At 43.8% G+C, this 27,577-nt stretch overlaps 1 protein-coding gene across 1 annotated transcript in view; it reads right to left on the bottom strand.

Annotated features, from left to right (window-relative positions):
- The window catches only part of LOC307063677 (forkhead-associated domain-containing protein 1-like), a gene marked incomplete at both ends in the record, with an annotated part of 98,541 nt that overhangs the window by 41,008 nt on the left and 29,956 nt on the right, over positions 1-27,577 (bottom strand). The window contains 3 exon segments of the mRNA XM_079719919.1: positions 9,284-9,520; positions 12,615-12,724; positions 21,626-21,896. Coding sequence (XP_079576045.1) covers positions 9,284-9,520; positions 12,615-12,724; positions 21,626-21,896 — 618 coding nt within the window.

Here is a 27,577-nt window from a genome sequence, read left to right as displayed (position 1 = left end):
AATTTCCCTGTTTACCATCAGACCAGGTTGTGGGCATCACACTAAAAAAAAAAAAAAAAAAAAAGATTGGGGGGAGGTGGTGGGCATGCCCAGGTAATGGAGTTCGGGCGTGCTGATATGGCCACCGGATGGCGCTCACAGCCTTTGGTCTTGGTTTGTGTCCTTGGAAATCTTGTCATTATTACTCTGGTAGAATTAACAGAAGCGTCAAGGTCTCACAAGATTTCTGACTCGTTTCATGCACCATCATGGTTCAGAGTCTATGACATTTGGGGCAGTTACACTTACTTTTTCCCTGGAGCACCTGAGACATTATTGGGGAGGGTCTATGCTGGAAGTTGCGGGGACACAGGCCACTCTGACCCCCACTCTCCCCAAGGCTATACTTTTGCATGTTTGTGCTTTGGAAACTTTGAGTAAAAAACTTCTTTCACATTTTACTTTTCTCTGTTGGGGGGAAACACAACTTTCCCATAAAAGGTCCTTGGAACCCTGAAAGTGTTTGTAAGCTCTTCTCAGCTTAATGCTTTTATTTGCATGATACCAGAGATAGAACACACAGAGACAAACTTCCAGAAGGGAAAACATACGTTCCCCTCTAAGACTCCAGTGGTTTTGGCAGATTGAAAATATTTCAATCTGAGTGTCAGGGTTTTAGGATTTCGGATTGCTGGAAAACTCCAAAGAGTCTTCAAACCTCTTTGATACTTTTACTATCAAAATAAATATCCATATTGTTTGTAATGGCATAAATTCCAAGATGTTTAATGTCTGTTAAGCTGTGTAATAAAATGGGCACTGAGTCATAAGAAAGTTAAGAGTGCTAGGAGGAGTGATTGTTTCAGGATGATAATTTGGCTTCTAATTAGCACAGGCGTGTAAGAGCACATGGAGGTAAGAATTTTCTAGTGATACTGTAGCAGATCGAAGATCTCTGAGAGCAAATCATTATGCACACACATTCGGGGACCAGGGAAAACACATAAGTAATCAGAACCATAAATCAACCTGCCATGTGGCTTACACTTCTGGTGGAATGCTCTGCAGGCAGTAGAATAGTTAAGAAACTAAAATGTCAGTGGATGAAACTCGATTTGAGTTCAAACCGATGGAGCCTCTGGTTCATATATGCCTTGCTATAAAATATTCTTCTTCAGTTATAAGTGAAGCTCCAGTGCTAGGGGAGGCAACAGCATGATGCATCAGTGTAATTATTTCTAGATAATTTCTTTGTAAAAAAACAGTTTTTCCCCCAGATATCGGCAGCCACTTTAAATAAAACTCAAATTGGGACCGCCTGATATTCAAAGATATGTGGAAATTATATAATATTCTATGTCAAATATATTTCAATTATTTAAAAAAAGGTATGTGGGGAATTCCCTGGCAGTCCAGTGGTTAGGACTCTGTGCTTCCACTGCTGGAGGCCTGGGTTTGATCTCTGGTCAGGGAAATAAGATCCTGCAAGCTGCGTTGTATGGCCAGCCAAAAAAAAAAAAGGTATGTGGGAATAATTCAGCCTCATCCATGTACCTGAAAAAGACATGTCATTTTCTCAGGAAAGCTCTGAAATGGGAGAATATCTGAAAGGAATATTTCAGCAAAATTGGGTTCAGTTCAAGAAAAAGATGCTCATTAATGTGTCAGCTACATGTCAAGGTAGCTGTTTGCACTAATAATTCCTATAGGACCTGTTACTTTCCTTGTTTTTTCAAAACCAGGTTTGAAGGAGAGTCATTAGTTCATTTAAATATTAGAGCATGTATTTGTTGACTTGTTTATTCTGTCTCCCTCACTAGAGCATAACAGGGGGAAGGATCATGTCTGTCTTGTTCTCTGCTGAATTCTCAGAGCCTGGAAGAGGGCATGGCATGGGATAGGCCCCCCAAAATATTTATTTGGATTAATGGACGGATGGATGGATGGATGAATACAGAACAAACAAACAGACACGGTCCTAACAGAGTTCTAGAAGGTTACTGTGCCCAACCTTTGCCTTCATGGAGCTAACAGTTTCCTGCTAGAATCTCCTAGGTTCACCATACACAATCTGTGTCCTTTCTAGAGCACCATTTCTAGGATTGAAACTGTGTACCTAGAATCGGTTACAGAGGGAAAGACAGTAAACAGAGAACAAGAGAACAAAGGCCCCCAAGTATTGACTACGTTTTTTTTTTTTCCTCTCTCCTTTTTGAAAATGTTTATTTATTTATTTATATATTTTATATATTTATATATTTTATATTTTATTTATTTATACATCAGTGTATACATGTAAATCCCAATCTCTCAATTCATCATACCACCACCCCCACCCCCTGCCGCTTTCCCCCCTTGGTGTCCATACGTTTGTTCTCTACATGTGTGTCTCCATTTCTGCTCTGCAAACTGGTTCATCTTTACCATTTTTCTAGGGTCCACATATATGCGTTAATATAGGATATTTGTTCTTCTCTTTCTGACTTACTTCACACTGTATGGCAGTCTCTAGATGCATCCACGTCTCTACAAATGACCCAATTTTGTTCCTTTTTATGGCTGAGTAATATTCCATTGTATATATGTACCACTTCCTCTTTAACCATTCGTCTGTCGATGGGCATTTAGGTTGCTTCCATGATCTGGCTATTGTAAATAGTACTGCAATGAACATTGGGGTGCATGTGGCTTTTTGAATTATGGTTTTCTCTGGGTATATGCCCAGTAGTGGGATTTCTGGGTCCTATGGTCATTCTATTTTTAGTTTTTTAAGGAACCTCCATACTGTTCTCCATAGTGGCTCTATCAATTTACATTCCCACCAACAGTGCAAGACGGTCCCCTTTTCTCCACACCTTCTCCAGCATTTGTTGTTTGTAGATTTTCTGATGATGCCCATTCTAACTGGTGTGAGGTGATACCTCATTGCAGTTTTGATTTGCATTTCTCTGATAATTAATGATGTTGAGCAGCTTTTCATGTGCTTCTTGGCCAGCAGTATATCTTCTTTGGAGACACGTCTATTTAGGTATTCTGCACATTTTTGGATTCGGTTGTTTGTTTTTTTAATATTGAGCTGCATGAGCTCTTTATATATTTTGGATATTAATCATTTGTCAGTTGCTTCCTTTGCAAATATTTTCCCCCATTCTGAGGGTTGTCTTTTCATCTTGTTTATGGTTTCCTTTGCTGTGCAAAAGCTTTGAAGTTTCATTAGGTCCCATTTGTTTATTTTGGTATTTATTTCCATTACTCTAGGAAGTGGATCAAAAAATATCTTGCTGTGATTTATGTCAAAGAATGTTCTTCCTATGTTTTCCTCTAAGAATTTTAGAGTGTCTGGTCTTACATTTAGGTCTCTAATCCGTTTTGAGTTTATTTTTGTGTATGGCGTTAGGGAGTGTTCTAATTTCATTCTTTTACATGTAGCTGTCCAGTTTTCCCAGCACCACTTATTGAAGAGACTGTCTTTTCTCCACTGTATATCCTTGCCTCCTTTGTCATAGATTAGTTGACCATAGGTGTGTGGGTTTATCTCTGGGCTTTCTATTCTGTTCCATTGACCTATATTTCTGTTTTTGTGCCAGTACCATATTGTCTTGATTACTGTGGCTTTGTAGTATAGGCTGAAGTTAGGGAGTCTGATTCCTCCAGCTCCGTTTTTTTCCCTCAAGACTGCTTTGGCTATTCGGGGTCTTTTGTGTCTCCACACAAATTTTAAGCTTTTTTGTTCTAGTACTCTAAAAAATGCCATTGGTAATTTGATAGGGATTGCACTGAATCTGTAGATTGCTTTGGGTAGTAGAGTCATTTTCACAATATTGATGCTTCCAATCCAAGAACATGGTATATCTCTCCATCTGTTGCTATCATTTTTAATTGCTTTCATCAGTGTCTTACAGTTTTCTGCATACAGGTCTTTGTCTCCCTAGGTAGGTTTATTCCTAGGTATTTTATTTTTTGGTTGCAGTGGTACATGGGAGTGTTTCCTTAATTTCTCTTTCAGATTTTTCATCACTAGTGTATAGGAATGCAAGAGATTTCTGTGCATTCATTTTGTGTCCTGCAACTTTACCAAGTTCATTGATTAGCTCTAGTAGATTTCTGGTGGCATCTTTAGGATTCTCTCTGTAGAGTATCCTGTCATCTGCAAACAGTGGCAGTCTCACTTCTTTTTCAACTTGTATTCGTTTTATTGCTTTTTCTTCACTGATTGCTGTGGCTAGGACTTCCAAAACTATGTGGAAGAATAGTAGTGAGAGTGGACATCCTTGTCTTCTTCCTGATCTTAGAGGAAATGCTTTGAGTTTTTCACCATTGAGAATGATGTTTGCTGTGGCTTTGTCATATATGGCCTTTACTCTGTTGAAGTAGGTTCCCTCTATGCCCACTTTCTGGAGAGTTTTATCATAAATCAGTGTTGAATTTTGTCAAAAGCTTTTTCTGCATCCATTGAGATGATCATATGGTTTTTCTTTTTCAATTTGTTTATATGGTGTATCACATTGATTGATTTGCATATATTGAAGAATCCTTGCCTCTCTGGGATAAATCCCACTTGATCATGGTGTATGATCCTTTTCATGTGTTGTTGGATTCTGTTTGCTAGTATTTTGTTGAGGATTTTTGCATCTATATTCATCAGTGATATTGGTCTGTAATTTTCTTTTTTTGTAGTATCTTTGTCTGGTTTTGGTATCAGGGTGATGGTGGCCTCAGAGAATGAGTTTGGGAGTGTTCCTTCCTCTGCAATTTTTTGGAAGAGTTTGAGAAGGATGGGTGTTAGCTCGTCTCTAAATGTTTGATAGAATTCACCTGTGAAGCCTTCTGGTCCTGGACTTCTGTTTGTTGGAAGATTTTTAATCACACTTTCAATTTCATTACTTGTGATTGGTCTGTTCATATTTTCTATTTCTTCCTGGTTCAGACTTGAAAGGTTATAACTTTCTAAGAATTTGTTCGTGTCTTCCAGGTTGTCCATTTTATTGGCATAGAGTTGCTTGTAGTTGTCTCTTAGGATGCTTTGTATTTCTGCGGTGTCTGTTGTAACTTCTTTTTCCTTTCTAATATTATTGATTTGAGTCCTCTCCCTCTTTTTCTTGATGAGTCTGGCTAATGCTTTATCAATTTTGTTTAACTTCTCAAAGAACCAGCTTTTAGTTTTATTGATCTTTGCGATTGTTTTCTTTGTTTCTATTTCATTTATTTCTGCTCTGATCTTTATGATTTCTTTCCTTCTGCTAACTTTGGGTTTTGTTTGTTCTTCTTTCTCTAGTTCCTTTAGGTGTAACGTTAGATTGTTTATTTGAGATTTTTTTGTTTCTTGAGGTAGGCTTGTATAGCTATGAACTTCCCTCTTAGAACAGTGGGATGCTTTTGCGGCATCCCATAGGTTTTGGATCGTCGTGTTTTCTTTTTTTTTTTTGGATCGTCGTGTTTTCATTGTCATTTGTCTTAGGTATGTTTTGATTTCCTCTTTGATTTTTTCAGTGATCTCTTGGTTATTTAGTAACGTACTGTTTAGCCTCCATGTGTTTGTGTTTTTTACAGGTTTTTCCCTGTAATTCATTTCTAATCTCATAGCACTGTGGTCAGAAAAGATGCTTGATATGATTTTAATTTTCTTAAATTTCCTGAGGCTTGATTTGTGACCCAAGATGTGATCTATCCTAGAAAATGTTCCGTGCACACTTGAGAAGAAAGTGTAATCTGCTGTTTTAGGATGGAATGTCCTACAAATATCAATTAAATCTATCTGGTCTATTGTGTCATTTAAAGCTTGTGTTTCCTTATTAATTTTCTCTTTGGATGATCTATCCATTGGTGTAAGTGAGGTGTTCAAGTCCCCCACTATTATTGTGTTACTGTTGATTTCCTCTTTTAGAGCTGTTAGCAGTTGCCTTTTGTATTGAGGTGCTCCTATGTTGGGTGCATATATATTTATAATTGTTATATCTTCTTCTTGGATTGATCCCTTGATCATTACGTAGTGTCCTTCCTTGTCTCTTGTAACATTCTTTATTTTAAAGTCTATTTTATCTGATATGAGTATTGCTACTCCAGCTTTCCTTTGATTTCCATTTGCATGGAATATCTTTTTCCATCCCCTCACTTTCAGTCTGTATGTGTCCCTAGGTCTGAAGTGGGTCTCCTGTAGATAGCATATAGATGGGTCTTGTTTCTGTATCCTTTCAGCAACCCTGTGTCTTTTGGTTGGAGCATTTAATCCATTCACTTTTAAGGTAATTATCGATATGTGTGTTCCTATGACCATTTTCTTAATTGTTTTGGGTTTGTTTTTGTAGGTCCTTTTCTTCTCTTGTGTTTCCCACTTAGAGAAGTTCCTTTAACATTTGTTGTAGAGCTGGTTTGGTGGTGCTGAATTCTCTTAGCTTTTGCTTGTCTGTCAAGCTTTTGATTTCTCCATCGAATCTCAATGAGATCCTTGCTGGGTAGAGTAATCTTGGTTGTAGGTTCTTCCCTTTCATCACTTTAAGTATATCATGCCACTCCCTTCTGGTTGGTAGAGTTTCTGCTGAGAAATCATCTGTTAAACTTCTGGGAGTTCCCTTGTATGTTATTTGTCATTTTTCCCTTGCTGCTGTCAATAATTTTTCTTTAATTTTTGCCAATTTGATTACTATGTGTCTCGGTGTGTTTCTCCTTGGGTTTCTCCTGTATGGGACTCTCTGTGCTTCCTGGACTTGGGTGGCTATTTCCTTTCCGATGTTAGGGAAGTTTTGGACTATAATCTCTTCAATATCTTCTCGGGTCCTTTCTCTCTCTCTTCTCCTTCTGGGACCTGTATAATGTGAACGTTGTTGTGTTTAATGTTGTCCCAGAGGTCTCTTAAGCTGTCTTCATTTCTTTTCATTCTTTTGTCTTTATTCTGTTCCGCAGCAGTGAATTCCACCATTCTGTCTTCCAGGTCACTTATCCGTTCTTTTGCCTCAGTTATTCTATTGATTCCTTCTAGTGTGTTTTTTTTTTTCAGTTATTGTATTGTTCATCTCTGTTTGCTTGTTCTTGAATTCTTCTAGATCTCTGTTAAATATTTCTTGCATCTTCTCGATCTTTGCCTCCATTCTTTTTCTGATGTCCAGGATCATCTTCACTATCATTATTCTGAATTCTTTTTCTGGAAGGTTGCCTATCTCCATTTCATTTAGTTGTTTTTCTGGGATTTTATCTTGTTCCTTCATCTGGTACATAGCCCTCTGCCTTTTCATGTTGTCTGTCTTTCTGTGAATATGGTTTTTGTTCCACAGGCTGCAGGATTGTAGTTCTTCTTGCTGCTGCTGTCTGCCCTCTGGTGGATGAGGCTATCTAAGAGGCTTGTGGAAGTTTCCTGATAGGAGGGGCTGGTGGTGGGTAGAGCTGGCTGTGGCATTGGTGGGCAGAGCTCAGTAAAACTTTAATCTGCTTGTCTGCTGATGGGCGGGTCTGGGTTCCCTCCCTGTTAGTTGTTTGGCCTGAAGCCACCCAACACTGGAGCCTACCCAGGCTCTTTGGTGGGGCTAATGGCAGACTCTGGGAGGGCTCATGCCAAGGAATACTTCCCAGAACTTCTGCTGCCAGTGTCCTTGTCCCTTGGTGAGCCACAGCTGCCCCCCGCCTCTGCAGGAGACCTTCCAACACTAGCAGGTAGATCTGGTTCAGTCTCCTATGGGGGTCACTGCTCCTTCCCCTGGGTCCCAATGCACACACTACTTTGTGTGTGCCCTCCAAGAGTGGAATCTCTCTTTCCCCCAGTCCTGCCAAAGTCCTGCAATCAAATCCCACTAGCCTTCAAAGTCTGAGTCTCTAGGAATTCCTCCTCCCATTGCCAGACCCCCAGGTTGGGAAGCCCGACGTGGGGCTCAGAACCTTCACTCCAGTGGGTGGACTTCTGTGGTATAAGTGTTCTCCAGTTTGTGAGTCACCCACCCAGCAGTTATGGGATTTGATTTTATTTGGATTGCGCCCCTCCTACTGTCTCATTGTGCCTTCTCCTTTGTCTTTGCATGTGGGGTATCTTTTTTGGTGAGTTCCAGTGTCTTCCTGTCGATTTTCTGCAGTTAGTTGTGATTCCAGTGTTCTCGAAAGAGGGAGTGAGAGCATGTCCTTCTATTCTGTCATGTTGAACCAAATCTGACTACAGTTTTAAGCAGAATTATGCACTGAGGCCAAAATTCATCAATGACCAATTGCTTTTTTATCAACTTTGTTGAGATATAATTCATGTACAAGATCAGTGGCCAATTTTAAAGTAGTTCTTTAAAACTTAAAAAATTTTTTTTTTCTTTTTTGGATTTAGTTTCAGGAGGAAGGAAGTTGACTGGTAAATCCAGACATTCTGGGTGGAGAATTTTTGGTGAAATTCCCTATAAGTGAACCAGCAGCTGCCTTCAGGGTTTGATAAAGGCCTCAGTGTTTGGAACACTGTGGGGTTCCTTATCCCCATCTCCAGCTCTTTCTGGCTGGGTCCGGGTGGGTGTGAGAAGTGGTCACTGAAGCGACAGGAGTTGGGTGGAAATGCAAAGTGGGTGTGAAAGCATGAGGTGTACAAGGTGGCAGAGCTGAGCCCAAATGACATCACTGCCTCTCACTTGCTGTGCAAGCTGTACCAAGCCCCTGGGCATCTCTGAGCGTGCCTCAGTCTCCTCATCTGTAGAATGGCATCTGTCAGAAAACTGAGGTTTAAATAGCTAATGAGGGAACTTCCCTCATGGTGCAGTGGTTAAGAATCTGCCTGCCAATACTGGGGACACGAGTTCGAGCCCTGGTCCAGGAAGATCCCACATACCGTGGAGAAACTAAGCCTGTGGGCCACAACTACTGAGCCTGCACTCTAGAGTCCGCGAGCCACAGCTACTGAAGCCCTCATGCTGCAACTACTGAAGCCCATGCTCTGCAGCAAGAGAAGCCACTGCAATGAGAAGCCCACTCACCATAGTGAAGAGTAGCCCCTGCTCACTGCAAGTAGAGAAAGCCCGTGCACAGCAACGAAGACCCAATGCAGCCATAAAGAAATAAACTAAATAAATAAATAAATAAATAAATAAATAAATAAATAAATAAATAAGTTAATGCACCCAAAGCACCTGCACTGGGGCCTGAACATGGTAGGCACTTAATCAAATCTAATATTGTTCTTACAAGGCTAGAAACTTGCCAACCCTCCACTCCCTGGATCTGCACTCTTCACCATGCTGTGCTCACTGCCCATTTCTAACTACCCGGGTGGCTCCCCCAGGCTCTACCTGAGAGCTGTCACCCTGTGTTGTGACCCCAAGGCCCCGACCCACTTGTCTCTGAGCCCTACCTGGTTTTTCAAGCTCTGGATCTCTCTCTGTTGGGCATCGTCCTCTTCATGCAGAACCTGAAACTTGGGCGGGATCACCCTCTCCTTCTGCCTGGAGGCGGCTGTTTCCAACAGCTTCTGCCTCAGGTTGGCCACTTGGTTCTGCAGGCTTGCTATCACGGTGTCTTTGTATTTAGATTCAAGTTCAAAATCGGAGAGACGGCTGACTTCTTTTCCCAGCAGCCGAATTATTTCATCCTGGGTGGAGGCCAGATCGGAAATTTACTAGGTGTGGGTCTGGGTGTAAGGCTGAGCCCATTTAAAGAAAGACAGGAAAAATAGGGTATCATTCTTTGGGAAGGTGAGGGCAGGCAGGGAGGGAAAAAGCAGACTTTCAAGGCTATCTCTGTCACTTGGAAAATCTCATAGAGACAAGAATTGGGTTAAAATGATGTACTTGTATATAGACTCCTGTAATGGATGTCTGTACCTCACAGGTACGGAAACTTTCCTTTCCCCGAGAATTAGACTTTCATATTAAGAACAACCATTCCACTTGGGAGCTTTTGTTGCTAGAAAGTTTACTTAGAATGTTTTCATTTATAATATTCAGCCTAGCAAACTGGGGACCTAGGAAAGGTAGTTAGGAATACAACATTCTGTTTGACCACATTCTGCCTATAATGAGGGTTATTTTTTTTAACTTAAAACATTCTGAAATATTTGTTTTCCCTTTCCTCTCTTCTAATATTTCCTGCCTCTTTTGGCTATTCATGTATGAATTTTTTCCAGGTAACTCAATCTGAAAAGTAAATGAGACAGGAAGAGTGATTTATTTGCATGGGCTCATGTCAACTTTCGGCTGGAAAAACAAAATTGCTGGTAGACTTTACCCACAGGTATAATTAACCCTGTCCTCCATCTCTCCAGTGAAAAAGCTCTGCAGCCAAAGAATTGGCTAGGTTTTCCAAAAAAGGAAAAAAAAATCCCCCAAACTTCTCACCAGACGTTATCAATAAAATGTCAGAAAAACTGAAGAAGAAGAAGAAGAAAAAATTCCCCAGAGGCCTTTTCCAAAGCAGTCACAGGAGGAGGTAAACGGGCCATTTCTGGGCCAGCTCATTTCCAGGAGAGCTGTCCAGTCAGCCTCACGACCTACTAGCTCCGTGACCTGGGGAAGGACAGGGTCTCGCTCATGAGAAAGCCTGTCTGACATTGCCAGCTGCTGCCAGGGGCCTTCCTTTGGGTCCTTGTGAAAGTTGGTGGCAAAACTTCAAGAGAGAGCATCAGACATATTCCCTACTCCTGGGCAGTTTCCCCTGTTTCACCCTGTTATGACCAGCCAGGTGCTTATTCATTTTTCGTGCAACAAACATTCATCGGGCAGCAACTAAGTGCCAGGCCCTGTGCCAGTGCTGGAATATAAGAAGTTTGCAGAGGGCAGTGGACAGCTGTGGGTTCTGCTTTCCTGGCGAGGGTCCCGTTGCCCTTCTGGAGGGAGCGCTCCTCCTTCCATGGGGTCTGGGTAGGACTGTCATCCATGCGCCCCGCTCCTTCCTGTCCCACCTCCCCGTGTGCATGTGGCCCAAGCTGGTCAATCAGAGATTTCACACATCGATTTCAGAGGGAGAGGATCTTGCCTTCTTTTGGATCATAAACTTTAAATATGTAGGCTTGTTGGCCTGAGTTTGTCTTTTCTAACACACAAAGCCAGCCTTATGTAGAAAGCCAGACTCTGAGGGAAACAGAGGGGAGAGGTTGGTAGTGGGGAGGTGTTCTGATGACATTATTCAAGCTCCTGGATCTAGCCATACCTGAAGCTAGTGGCCCTTTCAATTTTCCAATAAGATGAGCTAATCAATGCTCTCCCTCAAGCTAATTTGTTTATTGTCACTTGAAGGAGTCCTGGCAAGTCAGGGTAGAAACGGCTTATAAATAGAAAGAATTATTTCTATTATAAATAGAAAAAAATATAAATGGCTTATAAAAATTTTCTATAAATAGAAAAAATTACAGTGGTTCCACTATATTTCCAAGTTAAAATTGAGGCAGGTTGAAAAATGGCTACAAATACTTTGCAGTTTTGCCATTTGGTCTATTTCCCCACCCTCTAGTCTGGGCTGGCCCCGTGACTTGCTTTAACCAACGGAATGGAGTGGAAGTGATGCTGCATGATCTCCAGGCAAGTTCTTACAGGCTGTGCAGCTTCTGCTCTGGCACCCTGGGAACCCTGAGACCACCGTGCTGTTATGAAAAGCCACATGCTGAAAGGAGCCCACCAGTCCAGGCGTCCTGGCTAAGGCCCTAGATGTGGGAAGGAGGCCGATGGAGACTGACCACCAGACTGGCCAAGCCAGCGGCTGACTGAGGCCGCATGAGTGAGGCCAGGGGACGCGAGCAAAGGAACCTTCCAGGTCAACCCATAGATTCTGCGGAATAACGAATTGCTGTTTGAAGCCGCTAAGTTTTGGGGTGGCTTGTTACACAGCGATAAATACAGAATCTGTGCGTGGCTTCTCGCCTTTCTGCAACATTTTTCAGAGTCTGGTCCCAGGATGCCTGGGTTGGAACCCCCTGCCTCCTGAAGGTTTGGATTTCCGTGTCTGACAAGAACCCCAGGTAGGTCTGCTCCTCACAAACTCTGAGAATTGCTGCAGGAGCAGGCCCTGGCCCTGAAGGAAAGCGAGATATTATAGACTGCTTCTTTTAGAGTAACTTTCAGGTCGTGTCTAAGTGGGGAGAAATTGACCTGGGCCCTTCCCAGGATGGCTTGAATCCACCTGTTCTGCTCGCATCCCTGCTTTAAAACTCTCTGGCTCTTTAACGAGTCTCTTGGCCCAGGCCTCCCTGACTTCAGGGCTCACTTCCTCCTGCTAGGAACGTGTTTTTGCATCACTGTTCCATCCCTGAAGGTTGACCAAGTGATTACTGTGTGGGAGTTAGAAGTACCCGCTGAGAAGCTAACCAGACCTGGGTTTGAATCCTAACACTGCTCCTTGCATTGGACAGCCTTGAACACATTACTGAACCTCTCTGAGCTTCGGTTTCCTCATCTGCAAAGTGAGGGTGATAAAATCTATTTTGAAGATGGTGAAGATTAACGAGCTAATAAATGTCAAGTGCACAGGACATGGCCCAGCACACAGTAGGTGCTCAGTACTTGTAGTTGTAGATGTTATTTGGGATAAAATGAGCAGTGGCCAAACCTGGCTGAATGTCTTGGGAGGAAGAGGTGGTTTCTTGGAAGTAGGAAAAAGGGACAGTCCTTGAGACACAGAGAACAAGAGGCAGTGGCAATCTCTCCATGGTCCCTCTTGCTGCTGTAGCTCTGTGCTTCCCCGAGACCCCTCACCTTATCGTACTGAGCCAGGTCCTGGTCCAGAAAAATTTCTCTGTAGGGCTCTGCCCCAGGAATTTCCTCGGCCACTGATTGTTCCGACAGTTCCGCCGCGTTGGTCCACACTAACACACAAGATCAACAGAGAATGCAGAGGAGACTGTGAGTTTCCCCAAAGACTTAAAGAATATTTTCAGATTAACCTTCACATTCATGAGACTTATGCACTGAAAGCATTGCAGGAGGACGGGAAAGGGTAAGAGCTGCCTCATTTCTCTTCCCCAGCATTAACTGCACTGATGCACTGTGGTGTGTCTCTTTCCAGACTTTTTTCTATGCCGCAAAAGAGCTGAGGACCTTGGGCAAGTCTTTTGCTCTCTCTAAGCCTTCGTTTCCACATACATAATTTAGGATCACTGATAGTCTCTGCTATAAAGGGCTATCTGGAGATTAAATAGAATAATGATATAGAGCAGGGGTTGGCAAACTATGGCCCTGCGGCCAAATCTGGCCTTCTGCCTATTTTTGTAAATAAAGTTTTATTGCAACACAGCCACAGTGATTCATGTACATATTATTTATGGCTGCTTCCCAGCTACAAAGGCAGAGCTGAGTAGTTGCAGCAGAGACCATGTGACCCACAAATCCTAAAGTATTTACTATCTGGCTCTTTACAGGAAAAGTTTGCTGACCCCTCATGTAGAGCATTTAGCACTAAACGTTAGCTATATATTTTTTATTGCAATCATATCTTTTCAAAAAACAAAAGTGCATTTACATGACAGAGATTCTTATCCAGCTTACTTTTCAGCTAACAATATCAAAAACATCTTCCCATGTCAGTATTTGAGGCTGTACTGGGGTCTTTTCAAGAGTAGCATTGTGGTCCACTGTACAAGTGTGCCAAACGTGTTTAACTAGGATCCACTTGATAGACATATAAGCTTTCCTAATTTTTTTCTTATTTACCCCAATATTACAAGGCCTGTTTATATGACTTTTCGGGAGTATGGCATTGTGTTTGGGGGTCCCACTCTGTATCACATCAGACATCTCGCAATTCACTCACATCAACACTGAATCCATTGTTTTTTATTGGTGTAGAAACGTTTGTAAAGATTTCTATAATTCTACTTGTGAGATCACTTGGGCCCAAGCAGCGTATTTTAAATTTCCAAGTGACTATAGTTTCTGCACAGTCAATGCACATTCTTATCTTCTTGTGAAGTGAGAAACTGAACAAATTGTTTTCAGTGGTGATGAAACTTTAATGAGTATTAACATTAATGATGAATGAAGCACGCACTGTCATGTTTGTGGACATTCATCATTTATTCATTTTGCTTCTGCATTTTTTATTTATGCATTTTAGAGTCAAAGATTCCTGCCCCCCAGCCAGGTCTCAAACCTGTTTGTGGACCCCAGAACCTCTAGTGGACAGAGCTGATGGCCTGTGGTGCCCGGAGAATGCACAGCCTTGCGTGTTGAATGAGCAGCCCTGGCCACAGTGTTTCCTGGGGCGCGAGGAACACAAGGGCCTGGAACTTCAGCAGCTGCCCACTTTCTCTCCCTCCACCTCCGCAACTAGGTCCATGATTAGAAAACTTTTATTTGAAGCTCACTGCCCCCATCTGACTCTCTTGGATCCTGAGCAGCTAAGTCCTAACTGACTACAGCAGCAGTGCCTGATAGAGAAATAAGGGGAGCTACAGAATGCAATTTTCAATTTTCTAGTAGTCACGTTAAAAAGGTAAAAAGAAGAGATGAATATTTTAATGATCAATTTTATTTAACCCAATACATTAAAAAAACATCATTTCAACACGTAACCGACAAAAAATATGGAGATATTTTATATTCTTTTTCTTCGAGGCATGAAGCCTTTGAAATCTGGGGTTTATTTGACACTGATTGTGCATCTCAATTTGGAAACTGAATTTTCAGGAGGAAGACTTGATCTGTTTTCAGATTCCTCAAGAAATCGGCTCCCACTGGAGGAAGGTACTGCCTTGCCTGTGTCCCCAGGGAGGGCCTCGGGGTCTGACCCTAACTGGGCCCCTGTCCAGTCTCAGCTTAGAGCTCTGGCGTCTGATGCCATCTCTAGGGGTGACTCCGGCTGCCTCTGCGACCCTGTCGTGGCTGTCTTGAGGGACGCTTCCCTGCAAGATGATGGCCGGAGGGGGGACTTCATCAAACTTACAGAACAGGCTGATCGATGGGGTTCCTTTACTGGGGAAGGTGTGTTTACTCAAAGTCTTTGTGGGGCTAGAATTTGCTCTGAGACTCGCTTTCCTTACACCCAGGAAGGGAGGTGCTGGAGCAGGTACCCCTCACCCGCCCCAAACTTCTTTACCGGCTACTGTTATTTATCAGAAAGAACCTAAGGGCCATGTATGAAGAAACTGGCTTAACTCTAGCTGCTGGATCCTTCGGCGGTCCCAGTGGGGAGAAGCCCCAGGGAGGGTCGGGAGGGCTGGGGCGGTGGGACGGCGGATATGGGGATGCAGGCACTTTAAGAATTTTCGTGCATGATCTGTTGGCCAAATGGCAGGGGAGTTACTTTAATATTTTAACAACCCCCAGCTGTCCTGGTGCACTCCAATAATCACCAGTCTGCAGCAGGGGCAGTATGTGTGCACCTGGACTGTGTCTTTCAGACATTGTAAGTTGTAAATAAAAGTTAAATAACAATCATGGTTAGGTAATAACTTAAATTTTAATAATTTAAAATTTTAATATTAAAATTTTAAATTATTAAAATTTAAATTTTAAATGTTAAAATTTTAAATTATTAAAATTTAAATTTTAAATATTAAAATTTTAAATAATTTAATATTTACTGAATGTTTGCTATGCACTAGGCGCTGTGCTCAGCACTTACAGGCAGGATACGATTTCGTCTTCATAACAACCCAGTGACATAGGCATTATTATTCCCATCTCCATTTTATATGTGAGAGATATGAGGCACAGAGACATCAAGTCACCTGCTCAAGGACACACAGCTGGTAAGTGGTAGAGTCAAGGGATGAACCTAAGTTTGTTGGATTCAGAGCCTATGCTTTTAACCACTGTGCAGTCAATGTATTGAAGTGGGAACATGTTTATGACATATTATTGAATTTTAAAAATCAGGTAGGGAATTCCTTGGCAGTTCAGTGGTTAGGATTCTGTGCTTCCACTGCAGGGGGCACAGGTTCCATCCCTGGCTTGGGAACAAAGATCCTGCAAGCTGAGCGGCACGGCCAAAAAAAGAAAAAAAAAGAAGGTTACCTATGTTAGGTTCATATGATCCCATTATTGGGAAAATATATATATATATATATTTATATATATATATATATATATATATATATATATGAATCAAGATGCTATTTTAATAAATCACTCCACATATTTTCTTTTCTCAGTAATTCTTCCCCACCTCCCATGAGCTTTTGCCATTAACATTTGGCCTTGGAGCTGACGTTTTATTGCCTTGTGGTAAAGGAAGGATGAGTATTAACTAGAACAGGGTGATTTTTCCCCCAGGCAAAATGATGTTTTGATTTTTGACAATGTCTGGAGACATTTTTGAGTACCACAGTTAGGGGTGGTGGTGGTGGTGGTGTTGCTACTGGTATCTCTGGTGGGTAGGAGTCAGGGATGCTGCTAAACATTCTACAGTGGACAGGACAGATCCTACAACAAGGAGTTATGCGACCCACATGTCACTGTGCCAAGATTGAGAAACCCTGACCTGATCTGCAGTAAATAAATCCTTGGCTTTGGGTTTTCAAATAGAATTTTTCAAGTCTAAAGCAAGGTGACAGTCTAACAGTAAACCAATTTAATTGGAAGAGCCCAGCTTTGCTAAGAGAGGAAAGAGCTTTCTCGGAACCGTTAAAAAGAGGTGTTTTCTGTCAAGAGACAGCATGGAGGACTGGAGCACAGAGTTTTCTCTAAAGCGTGGAGTAGAGAGGCCCAGACACAAAGGAACTCCCCATGACACGGGAAGAAAGTCCTTTTCTGAGGACGGGGAGAGAGTCAGGGGAACGAGGGCAAATGTTTGGAAACATGAGACCTGGCTGAGAGGCTGAGGAGATAGAGCCCAGGTAGATGTGAGGGACTCTAAGCCATACGACTCATCCTTCATTTCTCCAGGGGGGATGCAAGTCCTTTAGAGAAGCCCCAAGTTCAACATGGCACTGGAGAAACCGGTGATTACAGTGGAAAAATTTAAATGGCGGAGTGAAAAAAAGAAAAGAAACAGCCCATGTGCCATGTGTCCAAAGGACGCATTAAAAAACAACCCCCAAAACCCTGTATATATGTTCATAAAACAGAACATGATCCATACAACAAAATGAATGAATCTCAGAAATACTATGCTGAGTGAAAAAAGCCTTCCACAAAGGAACATGTACTACATGCTTCTGTGTACTTGAGATTCTAGAACAGGAATATCTAATCCCTGGCGGGAAAAGAGTTCAGAAGAGTGGGTGCCTCTGGGGCCTGGGGCTGGGAATTGACTGGGGAGGGACATGAGGGAACTTTCTGGGGTGATGGTAATGTTCCATATCTTGATAGGAGTTTGGGTTACATAGGTGTACACGACCATCAAAACTCAATGAGCACACTCAAGATCTACACCTTTCATGGTGTGGTAGCCAGTCTCCAAGATGGCCCCACTGATTCTTGTCTCCTGGTATTCAGACCCTTGCATCATCCTCTCCAATACTGGATGGACTTTATATTAGTTAGCTGGGGCTGCCATAACAAAACACCACAGGAGGTCTTAACAAAAGAAATTCATTTTCTCACAGTTCTGGAGGCTGGAAGTCCAAGATCAAGGTGTGGGCAGGGTTAGGCCTCTCTCCTTGGCTTGCAGACGGCCACCTTCCTGCTGTGTCCTCACATGCCCTTTTCTCTGTGCACGTGCATCCCTGGCGTCTCTCTCTCTCTTCTTACAAGGACACCAGCCCTTGGATTAGGGCCCACCCAATCATCTCATTTTAACTTACTCATCTATTTAAATACACTATCTCCAAATATGGTCACATTCTGTGATATTGGGATTGTGGCCTCAGCATATGAATTTTGGGGGAATGCAATTCAGTCCGTAACAAAGCTTCTCTATGTAACCAAGGATATTGCAGAAATGACACAGTTTGGTTCCTGAGGTTAGATCATAAAAGACATTGCAGCTTCTGCCTCACTCTCTAGGACCACTTGTCTGGAGGAGCTGGCAGCTTGAGGATACTCAAGCAACGTATGGAGAGGTCCACTTAGTGAAGAACTGAGGCCTCTTACCAAAAGCCATGTGAGTGAACCATCGTAGAGATGGGTCCTCCAGCCCCAGACAAGCCTCCAGAGGACCACAGCCCCAGCCAACACCATTACTGCAACCTCATGAAAAATCCTGAGCAAGAATCACCCAGCTAAGCCATTTCCAAATTCCTGACTCAGAGAAACTATGAGATAATAAATGTTTACTGTTGTTTTAGGCCATTACATCCTGCAGTAATTTGTTATGCAACAATAAGTAGCAAATACAGGTTTGGGCACCAGGAGTGGTGGAAAATTTAACAAAAACCCTACAATGTGGAGTGGTTTGGGATGGAACAGTGGCCAGAAGCTGGAGGACTTTGGCCAAGAGTCTTTGAGAAAGCCTGAATAGTCTTAGTAGAAGCCCGATGGCCTTTGAGGAGGCCGTGAGGGAAGGGTTCCAGGAAAGTGAGGAAAATGTTACTGGGGTTAAGGGATCCTTGTTAGGTGGTGGCAGAAGGTTTCCTAACACGTTGCCTGTGGTCATGAGGAAGGTAGAAAATGTTTGTGATGAGGCTGAGTGGTCAAGCTAAAGAGAGTCCCAGACAGAGTCTTGGAAGGTGCTGCCTGGTTACTTCTTGCTACTTATAGTGAAATGTGAGGGGGAGAGACAGTTAAAGGAAGGGCTGTTAAACCAGGGCAATGCTCTGGGCTTGAAAATTCCCTGCCTCTCCAGGCGGCAAATGAAATGCAAGAAACAGGTTCTGGGCAAAGATCAAATCAAGGGCGCTCTCAAGAAAACACAGTCTAGAGAAGAAGCTGAGGGTGTGGTTGTAAAATGCTTTGTTAAGAATACACATCCAGGGCAGTGTCCAAGAGAACCCTTCGGTCAAAGAACTGGGCTTCTAAGAAGCTTCGGTCCTTTGTCAGTCTTTGCAGAAGCCCATGGTGGAAGGGCTTGTGACAAAAATATCTGTGGGCGTGGGTTTTGCCTAATAGGATGAACCCCAATAAGAAGCACTGCCAACTCAGACTGACAGAGACCCACAAAAGTCAAAGAAGCGTCTGGACCCCCAAGCTTCTACAGGCAGGAAGCAGGCTATAAAACTATGCAGCCACATCCATGGGACACCTTTCCTAGGAAAGGGAGGACGACTCAGAAGGCGGAACTCAGGGACCAGCGGGCAGAGCCAAGAGCCCTGGAAAGTCATTTCTGGCCAAGAGTTGGACTGAAGCCCAGTCAAGGAACTGCCGATATTTTCCCAGCTGGACTTCAGAAGTGCTTTGTGCCAGTGACTCCTGTGTGTTTCCTGTTTTTCTTCTTTTGGAAGAAGAGGAGTGTAGGTAGCAGTTATGCTATGTCTGTCCCACCAATATGTGCTGGGTGTGTGAGGGACAGACACTTTGTTCAGAGGTCTTCAGATTCTTGGAAGTAGTACTTGATGAGCTGAACTTAAGGTACTACACCCATGAGCCCCATCTGTACCTGGACTTGATTTAGACGAGATTCTTGAATTTGAGCCGATGCTCTTACTGGGGTGAGATTTTGGGGGGCCTCGGGAGAGAGGAGGAGGAGTGTGAATCATTGAGGACCCGAGGGCAGGCTGTGGTAGCCAGCCTCCAAGATGACTGCTGATAATCCCCGCCTCCTGGTCTTCAGGCCCGTGTGTAGTCTTCTCCCACACTGGAGGGTGACACCCTGTGTAACCAGCAGGATATTGCAGCAATGACAGAGCATGACTTCTGAGGCTTAGTCATAAGAGATGTTGCCATTTCCATCTTGTCCTCCAGGATCACTTGCTCAGGAGGAGCAGCTGCCGTGTCCTGAGAACGCTCGAGCCACTCTCTGGGGAGGCCCATGTGGTGAGGAGCCGGGGCCTCCTGCTGACAGCCATGTGAGCTCGCCGTCTTGGAAGTGGATCATCCGGCCCAGGTCAAGCCTTCAGATGACTGCAGCTTTACGAGGGACCCTGAGCCACAGCCGTCCTGCTAAGCTGCTGCCAAATTCCTGACCCACAGAAACCGTATAGATGATAACACATGTTTGATTTTTGCTTTAGGCTGCTACGTTTGGGGAGAATTCGTTATGCAATCATGATAACTAATACACACTGTGTGTTCATTTTACATGAAAGAGACAAAACATGTTGAATTCTAGTTAATGGTATATGTGCTAAAGCATTTATGGGGAGGACTACAGATGTGTGCTATTTATTTTGAAATGCATCCAAAAAATAAGATGGATTAATGCAGGACAAGAAGGATGGGTAGACAGAAATGTAATAAAGAGTACAGCAAAGTGTTAGCGGTAGAATTAGGAGGAGAGCTGTCTCTGTAAAATTCTTTTTGCTTTGCTGTATGTTTGAAAGTTTTCACATTAAAATGCTGGGGGGAAATGGCTGAGTAATTTCTTAACTTGGGTGGTTGGTACATGAGCATTCCTTAGATGATGATGATGATGATGTAAACTGCAGAGATACCTTTCATTTATTCCTTAGTCTGTATATTTCAGAATAATAACTATTATTTGAATGGCTGAGGGAAGTGACTAGGTGAGCGGTCCTGAGTGAGACCAGGGAAGGGTGTGGAGGCATCGAGAGACCTGGGGACTCAGAGGGGTCTGGGGCTGGGACGCAGAAAACAGAGAATGGGACCTTCATACCAGTGGCCACAGAAGAAACCTGGGAATCATGCCAGGGACTAAGTCGACCCAGCTACTCTGCCTGCAAGGCTGGCAAGGCCGAGAGGATGGTGACAGACAGGAAGTCTCCTCCCCAAATGCCATGAGGCCTTCTGCGGGGGAGGGGGGGAGAAGGACACCCTGATGGCTGTGTGTCCCCGAAGTGACCAGGCTGTGAGTGACAGTCACTGAGATACCCAGCCTTAAATTTGACTGAAAAGCGTTAGATTAGATTAGATTGAAAATATCACCTCTGGAGAAGTAATTTTCTCCATAAGCCTCAGTCTCCTCTTACCTGTAAAATGGTAATAAAATATTTAAAAACCTCCTAAGGCAAGAGGGATTTCAGTTACCAATATGTCTGTACATCTGAGTCGAAGTGTATAAGTTTAGATTCTGATACACATTCATATATATTCATATACACGTACAAACACACACACACAAACACACTCACCACAGAGGTACTGACGTGTGCAGATAGGCAGAGCACAGTCTTGGAGGAGTTTGTACCAAAAAGTCAACAGGGAGAATTCTGGTGATAAGGGTGACAGCTTATCTTTTACTGTTTTCTAACTTTCTGCTTATCCCAATTTTTTCACATTTGATTATGTTCTACTTCAGAACCAGAGAACATAAGCAAAAGCCAGAGAAAGACAAATATCATACCATATTGCTTATATGTGGAATCAAAAAAAGGTACAAATGAACTTATCTACAAAACAGAGATAGAGTTACAGATGTAGAAAATAAACTTATGGTTACCGGGAATAAGAGGGGGGAGGGATAAATTGGAAGAGAGGGATTGACATACACAATACTATACATAAAGGAGATAACTAAGAAGGACCTACTGGATAGCACAGGGAACTCTCCTCAATACTCTGTAATGGTGTATATGGGAAAAGAATCTAAAAAAGAGTGGATACATGTATATGTTGAACAGATTCAGTGTGCTGCATACCTGAAACTAACACAACACTGTAAATCAACTGCACCTCAATAAAAATTAAAAAAAAAAAAGGGAAAGCAGAAACTGAGACCCATCCTCCTAGCCAAAGACCCTCCCCTAAGCCGCCAAGGAAGCGCCCATGAGTACCTTGCCTGATGATGGGAACGCTGTGGGCGGCTCTGTCCACCTCGAAGGAGAACATCTTCTCGCTGGCACTCACGGGCCGCCTGTGGGAGGCTGGTGGGACCATTGGGGGCTCGGCGGACCCCTGCGACCAGCTCCTCTGCACTGGCGCTGGCCAGATGCCCGGGTAGAAGGGGGTCTGTGGTGGTGAGGGTGACTGGTTCAGTTGCTGGGTGGCCCAAGGTGGCTGTGGCCTTGGCCAAGGTGCTGGGCCCCGCAGCCATGGGAAGGAGACCTGCAGGGGAAGACAAGAGGGTCAGGGGAGGTTACGAGCAGCTGGGGTGGTCTTCACCTTTCTGTCCCGGCGACATAATTGCTGCCCTAGATTTCGGCGTATAAGTCACTTCTCCCAGGAAGCCCTCCCAGACTCTCCCCAAATTTGGGATGGCGGTCCCCACCATGGGTCACCTTGCACACTATCGCACCATCATTTATTGGGTGCAGCCTTCGTGCCAGGCACCCAGTCAAGAGATTCACATGCATTACCTCATTTAATACCCCTGATGCTCTGTGACGAGCCCGAGGCTGAGCAAGACCTAGTGACTTTCCCAGGATCACAGATTTGGCAGTGAGCGTCTGAGCTGGTACAACGCCACCTCTGAGCTCTGAGAGGCTGACAGCTTTTTGTCTACCTTGCTCAGCACCGTATCCTCAGCTCCTAGAATAAACCCTTGGCACATACAGAGTAGGTCTTTAAAACTGGTTGAAAGAATGAATGAACACATCTCCGAGATTCAAGCCCAGCTCTCCAGGACACACACATCCACACTGTGTGTCTCCCTGGCACTCCCATTCCACCTGTTCTCTGAAGCCGAGAGCTCTGGGGTGGCAGGCACCCCAACTGGCTCGCACCCCAACTGGCTCATTAACCTGTGATCCTCAACATCTGCCACATCTGATTCTTGGCAGACGCTCCGTAAATATCTATCTAGGGAACCTTTTTTCATCTGACCCAGCACAAGATGTCTGTAGCTACTTTCATTAGAGAGCACATCAAAATCCATCTACACCGGGAGAAGCAAATGCTGAGAGGTGCTGACACCTGGCTTTGTCTTGGTTAATGCTGTTGTGGCCGTCCCTCCCTGTGCCTAGTGCTTAAACCGTGACATCGTGAATGCTACCATTTACTGTAATTACTCACAGATTTCTCACCATAGCCCTGAAGGGGAGGAGCTCTCCTTATTCCTAGCTTACAAATGAGCCTTGGAGAGGTTAAGGACTTCACCAAGCTCAGGTGGTGGTGGAGAGGATGGTGGGACTGGGGTTCTGGAAAGCTCTTTCCCTCTCTGTCTCCCTCTCCCTTCTCTGCCCCGCCCCCAGTCTCTTGGCAGAAAAAAACACACTTTTCAAGTAAGGAGCTAAGTTCAAAGGTTTGCCGCCTGTGGCGGTCACGTTTCTCTTTCTGCAGACTGCAGACACATAATGAGAAACAGGACAGAATGCTTCCGAAATAGGAGCACTGGCAGACAGAACTTCCTATAGCTCCAGCTGCATTGTATTCAAGAGGAAGGTTCTCCACTCACTCAGGTTCCCAAACCAGTCTTTTAGCTACAGTCTTTCCCAGCCAAGTCAAGAATCCGGTGAATTCCCCTGAAGACTTTTTTGGAGTCAGGGAGAACACTGTTCGGGAAAATCAAACTCCAATTGCCTGGCGACACCTGGCCCAGCATTTATGATGACACTGGCCCCGATGAAACCTGTTTCGGGAACGGACTTGGCAGTGTTCCAGAACTCTGTTACCTTATGTGAAGATCCGAATTTCTCTCCACTGTGGGCACCTCGGTCTCCACCTAAGCTTTCTTCCTTTCTCTCCTTTCAGAAGCTGAGGTGTCCTGCTCCTGCCTTGCACTCACTTCTCCATCCATCCTATCCCTTCCCGTCCTCTCCTCTGGGGCTGTCTTGCCTCAATCATTCCTACAACCTTTCCTCATCGATTTAATAAAGATTTATCGAATGAAAGGGCTGCAGGTGGGAAGGGGGAAATTTGAATATGTTTTACCCCCGCCTGATAGAAAACAAATCTAGAGACCACAGGTAGTGTGGAGGAATTCCCTTTTGTGCTGGGATGCTCAGGTAGATGTGCCTCACTGCCCACTAACTGCCAGGGTGCTAAAGGGAGTGGTCATATCTCATGCCTCAAGTGGTTCACTGCCGTAGTGGACAGGCAGCAACCCACCTGGCTCTTCTGGAAATTCCAGGAATCTCCCTCCCAATCTGTCGGCCCATTGCTGTGGGTGGGGCTAAGCAATCAACCAATCACACTCCCTGGACATACTGATTGGTTCAGTGGTGGGGCAAGTGATCCAATCAGAGCCAAGGAGACCCAAGAAGACTTGGCTGGACACCAGGATCTGGAGTGACCTGGTGGGACTTCAGAATGCAGCCAGCATGAGGGAGTGGAGCCCAGACATGGAGAGAGGGAAGCTGTTTATTTATTTTTCAAATTGTGGTAAATAACCTGCAACATAAAATTTATCATCTTAGCCATTTTAAAGTATACAGTTCAGTGGTGTTAAGTATAGTCACATTTCTGTGAGATGGATCTCCAGAACTTTTTCGTCTTGCAAAACGTAAACTCTATTAACCATTAGACAACAACTCCCCATTCCCTCCGCCACCCAGCCCGTGGTGTCCAACATTCTGTGTCTATGAATTGCACTACTCTAAGTACCAAGTACCTCAAATAAGTGAAATCACATGGTACTTGTCTTTTTGTGACTGGCGTATTTCACTTAGCACAATGCCCTCAAGGTTCATCCATGTTGTAACATGTCAGAATTTCCTTCTTTTTTTTGTGTGGTAGGCGGGCCTCTCACTGCTGTGGCCTCTCCCGTTGTGGAGCACAGGCTCCGGACACGCAGGCTCAGCGGCCATGGGTCACGGGCCCAGCTGCTCCACGGCATGTGGGATCCTCCCAGACCAGGGCACGAACCCGTGTCCCCTGCATCGGCAGGCGGACTCTCAACCACTGCGCCACCAGGGAAGCCCTTCCTTCATTTTTAAGGCTAAATAATATTCCATCATACAGTTTAGAGTGTATTTTGTTTATCCATTAAGTGTCATGGGCACTTGGGTGGTTTCTACCTCTTGGCTATTATAACTATGCTGCTGTGAACATGGTGGGGAAATAAGGAAGCTGGTTTTGAGCCCTGGCTGGGGTGCTACCCTGAAGTGCTCCATCCCTGAGGCCGGCTAGAGCTGGTTTCTGTTGCTTGCAGCACACAGAGCTCGAACGATAGGGCCTCTGGGCGGAAGGAGCCAAAGATGTATAAACGCAGCAGAGACTCCAAGCTCTTCGGGTATAAAAATTAAAAAATAAAGTTTTTTTTTTTTCTTCTCTGAAGCGTGTTGGTTGAGGGTAGCTTTAGTTGGATGGTTAAAGTTGGTTTTCTCTAGTTTGCCAGCTTGCTTTATCAGAGGGAAGGTCAAGGTTTTCTCAGAAATTGTTGCTGGTAACTACAAGGAAACAGGCAGGGAGAAAAGCAAACATAAGAAGAAGACTCCCATTAAAAGCCAGCTCTGGGCTGTACAGGAAGCATGGGGTCAAGGTCAGTTATCAACAAGTCTGTTTTTATTATTTATTTATTTTAGATTTAATTCTATTTATTTTTGGCTGTGTTGGGTTTTCGTTGCTACGTGCAGGTTTTCTTTAGTTGCGGCGAGCAGGGGGCTACTCTTCGTTGTGGTGCACGGGCTTCTCCTTGTGGTGGATTCTCTTGTTTCGGAGTGTGTGCTCTAGGCGCATGGGCTGCAGTAGCTGGGGCACATGGGCTCAGCAGTTGTGGCACATGGGCTCTAGAGCTCAGGCTCAGTAGTTGTGGTGCACAGGCTTAGTTGCTCCGCGACATGTGGGATCTTCCCAGACCAGGGCTCGAACCTGTGTCCCCTGAACTGGCAGGTGGATTCTTATCCACTGTGTCACCAGGGAAGTCTTCAAGTCTGTTTTTAGAAACTTTAGTTTAAAAATACACGCTAATGCCTTTTCTCTTTCTTTGTGTCTGTTCTCTGACCATATGGTATGTTGCCATGGTTGGGTTTTTTGTTTTGTTTTTGAGGTAGCATATGTTATACTCCTGATTTCTTTTCCATACTACCTTTAAAATAGCAGGTTGGGGCTTCCCTGGTCGTGCAGTGGTTGAGAGTCTGCCTGCCGATGCAGGGGACATGGGTTCATGCCCCAGTCTGGGAAGATCCCACATGCCGCAGAGCGGCTAGGCCCGTGAGACATGGCCGCTGAGCCTGCGCGTCCGGAGCCTGAGCTCCGCAATGGGAGAGGCCACAACAGTGAGAGGCCCGCGTACCGCAAAAAAAAAAAAAAAAAGCACGTTGTCAACCACGTGGATTAACCATGACCATATCCACCGTTGAATTTATATTAGCTTTAATAAACAAAGGTCAATGATTTACTCAAGAAATCACTATCCATTTTTTTTCAAATTATCTACTTGTTCTTTGTGTTATTTCTCCAATATCTGCTTCTAACCCTGTAAAGAGTGTAAGTTGAATGGGACACCCTAAAAAAAATTCAAGGTAGTTTGCACATTGAGTGCCTATAGTACACATGAATTCTGCCAGGAAGCCCTGGAGCCTGCAGAGAAGGTGGAAACTTAGACCTTGCCCTTGGAGAGCTTGTTACGCGCTCTGCCATTTGTAAGTAATTGTGGACAATACAACGACTATGAGCCACTGTGTAGAGAAGACACAGATGTGCCACAGACTGTGCTGGGCACTTAATGCATGTGGTCTCATCTGATCTCCAGAATAATCTTGCAGGAGGCATTTTACCCCTCATTGTGTGGATTAAGAAACTGAAGCTCAGAGAGGTTAAATGACTTGCCCAAGGTCTCACATCCAGGAAGTGGTGACACTATTTGACTCCAATACCTGTGCTCTTAGGACTTCTAGGTTACTCGAAGTCATGATTTATTACCTGTTTTCCATACTCACAAACGGATCTTAGATGATTGGTTAGTGAATGATAGGATATTTTCCAAGTTTAAAAAAAGGAAATGAACATTAGATGGTGTGAAAAACCACAAGAAATCGCATGGGCTACTGAGAAATGGGATTTTCTAGGAACACTGACAACTGTCTTATGGAAGTGTTATTCATCTGGTACATGCCACGCCCTGGAAGCAGCTCAGAGGACCCCAGCCTCCATCCGGGAAGACCTGTGGTATTTTTACTGCTGTACCAGAGGAGTGCTGTGGCTACCTCGTACCCACCCAGAGAACCGATTGTTAAATGTCCAGGAATTTTGCCAACTGGTTGATAAACACAGCCATTAATAAGAATTAACTTACATAAATTTACAATTAAATTATATCAGAAACAAAAGTTATACAAACTTAAAACTCACCCTTTCCTAATTATTTTACTCTATTTTATTATTACCTATGCTCTTGAGGTTATTTCACTCTACTATATGTTTCTGTGGGAAATGCTACATAGTAATGTATTACCACACCCCTCTTTCCTTCTCTGTATTCAGGGATGTGTCATTGGGAGCTTGAAATTGACCGTGGAGGGCGTATTACACCATAGAAATCAGGAAATGTTATACATGAGGGCTTGATTTTTAAAAACTTTTATAAAGAGGTTTAATAATGGTGGTTCATGTAGAGCTTGATTTTGTTTGTTTGTTTGTTTTGTTGATTGCCTAGACTTAAGACGGTAATGGAGAAAATGTTAACAATGCAGATTATACAAAAGCATGTTGAGTCTTAGCCATTATGTTATGAATAGAGCAAAAAATTGGGGAAACGTTCTTCCAGTATTTGAAAATTATTATCTGATGCAGCAACAAAGTCACTCATGTCACTGATGAACATGTGAAGTTCTAACGTCGTTCTTTTTTCACTTGTATTATTCATAAACCCAAAGTACCCAAAAATACCCACCAGTGCACAGGTTGGG

The sequence above is a fragment of the Hyperoodon ampullatus genome (genome assembly GCF_949752795.1).
Source record: "Hyperoodon ampullatus genome assembly, chromosome: 2".
In the NCBI taxonomy this organism is placed as follows: Eukaryota; Metazoa; Chordata; class Mammalia; order Artiodactyla; family Ziphiidae; genus Hyperoodon; species Hyperoodon ampullatus.
Note: the sequence above shows the minus strand (reverse complement) of the source record. Positions and strands in the feature narration are given on the sequence as shown.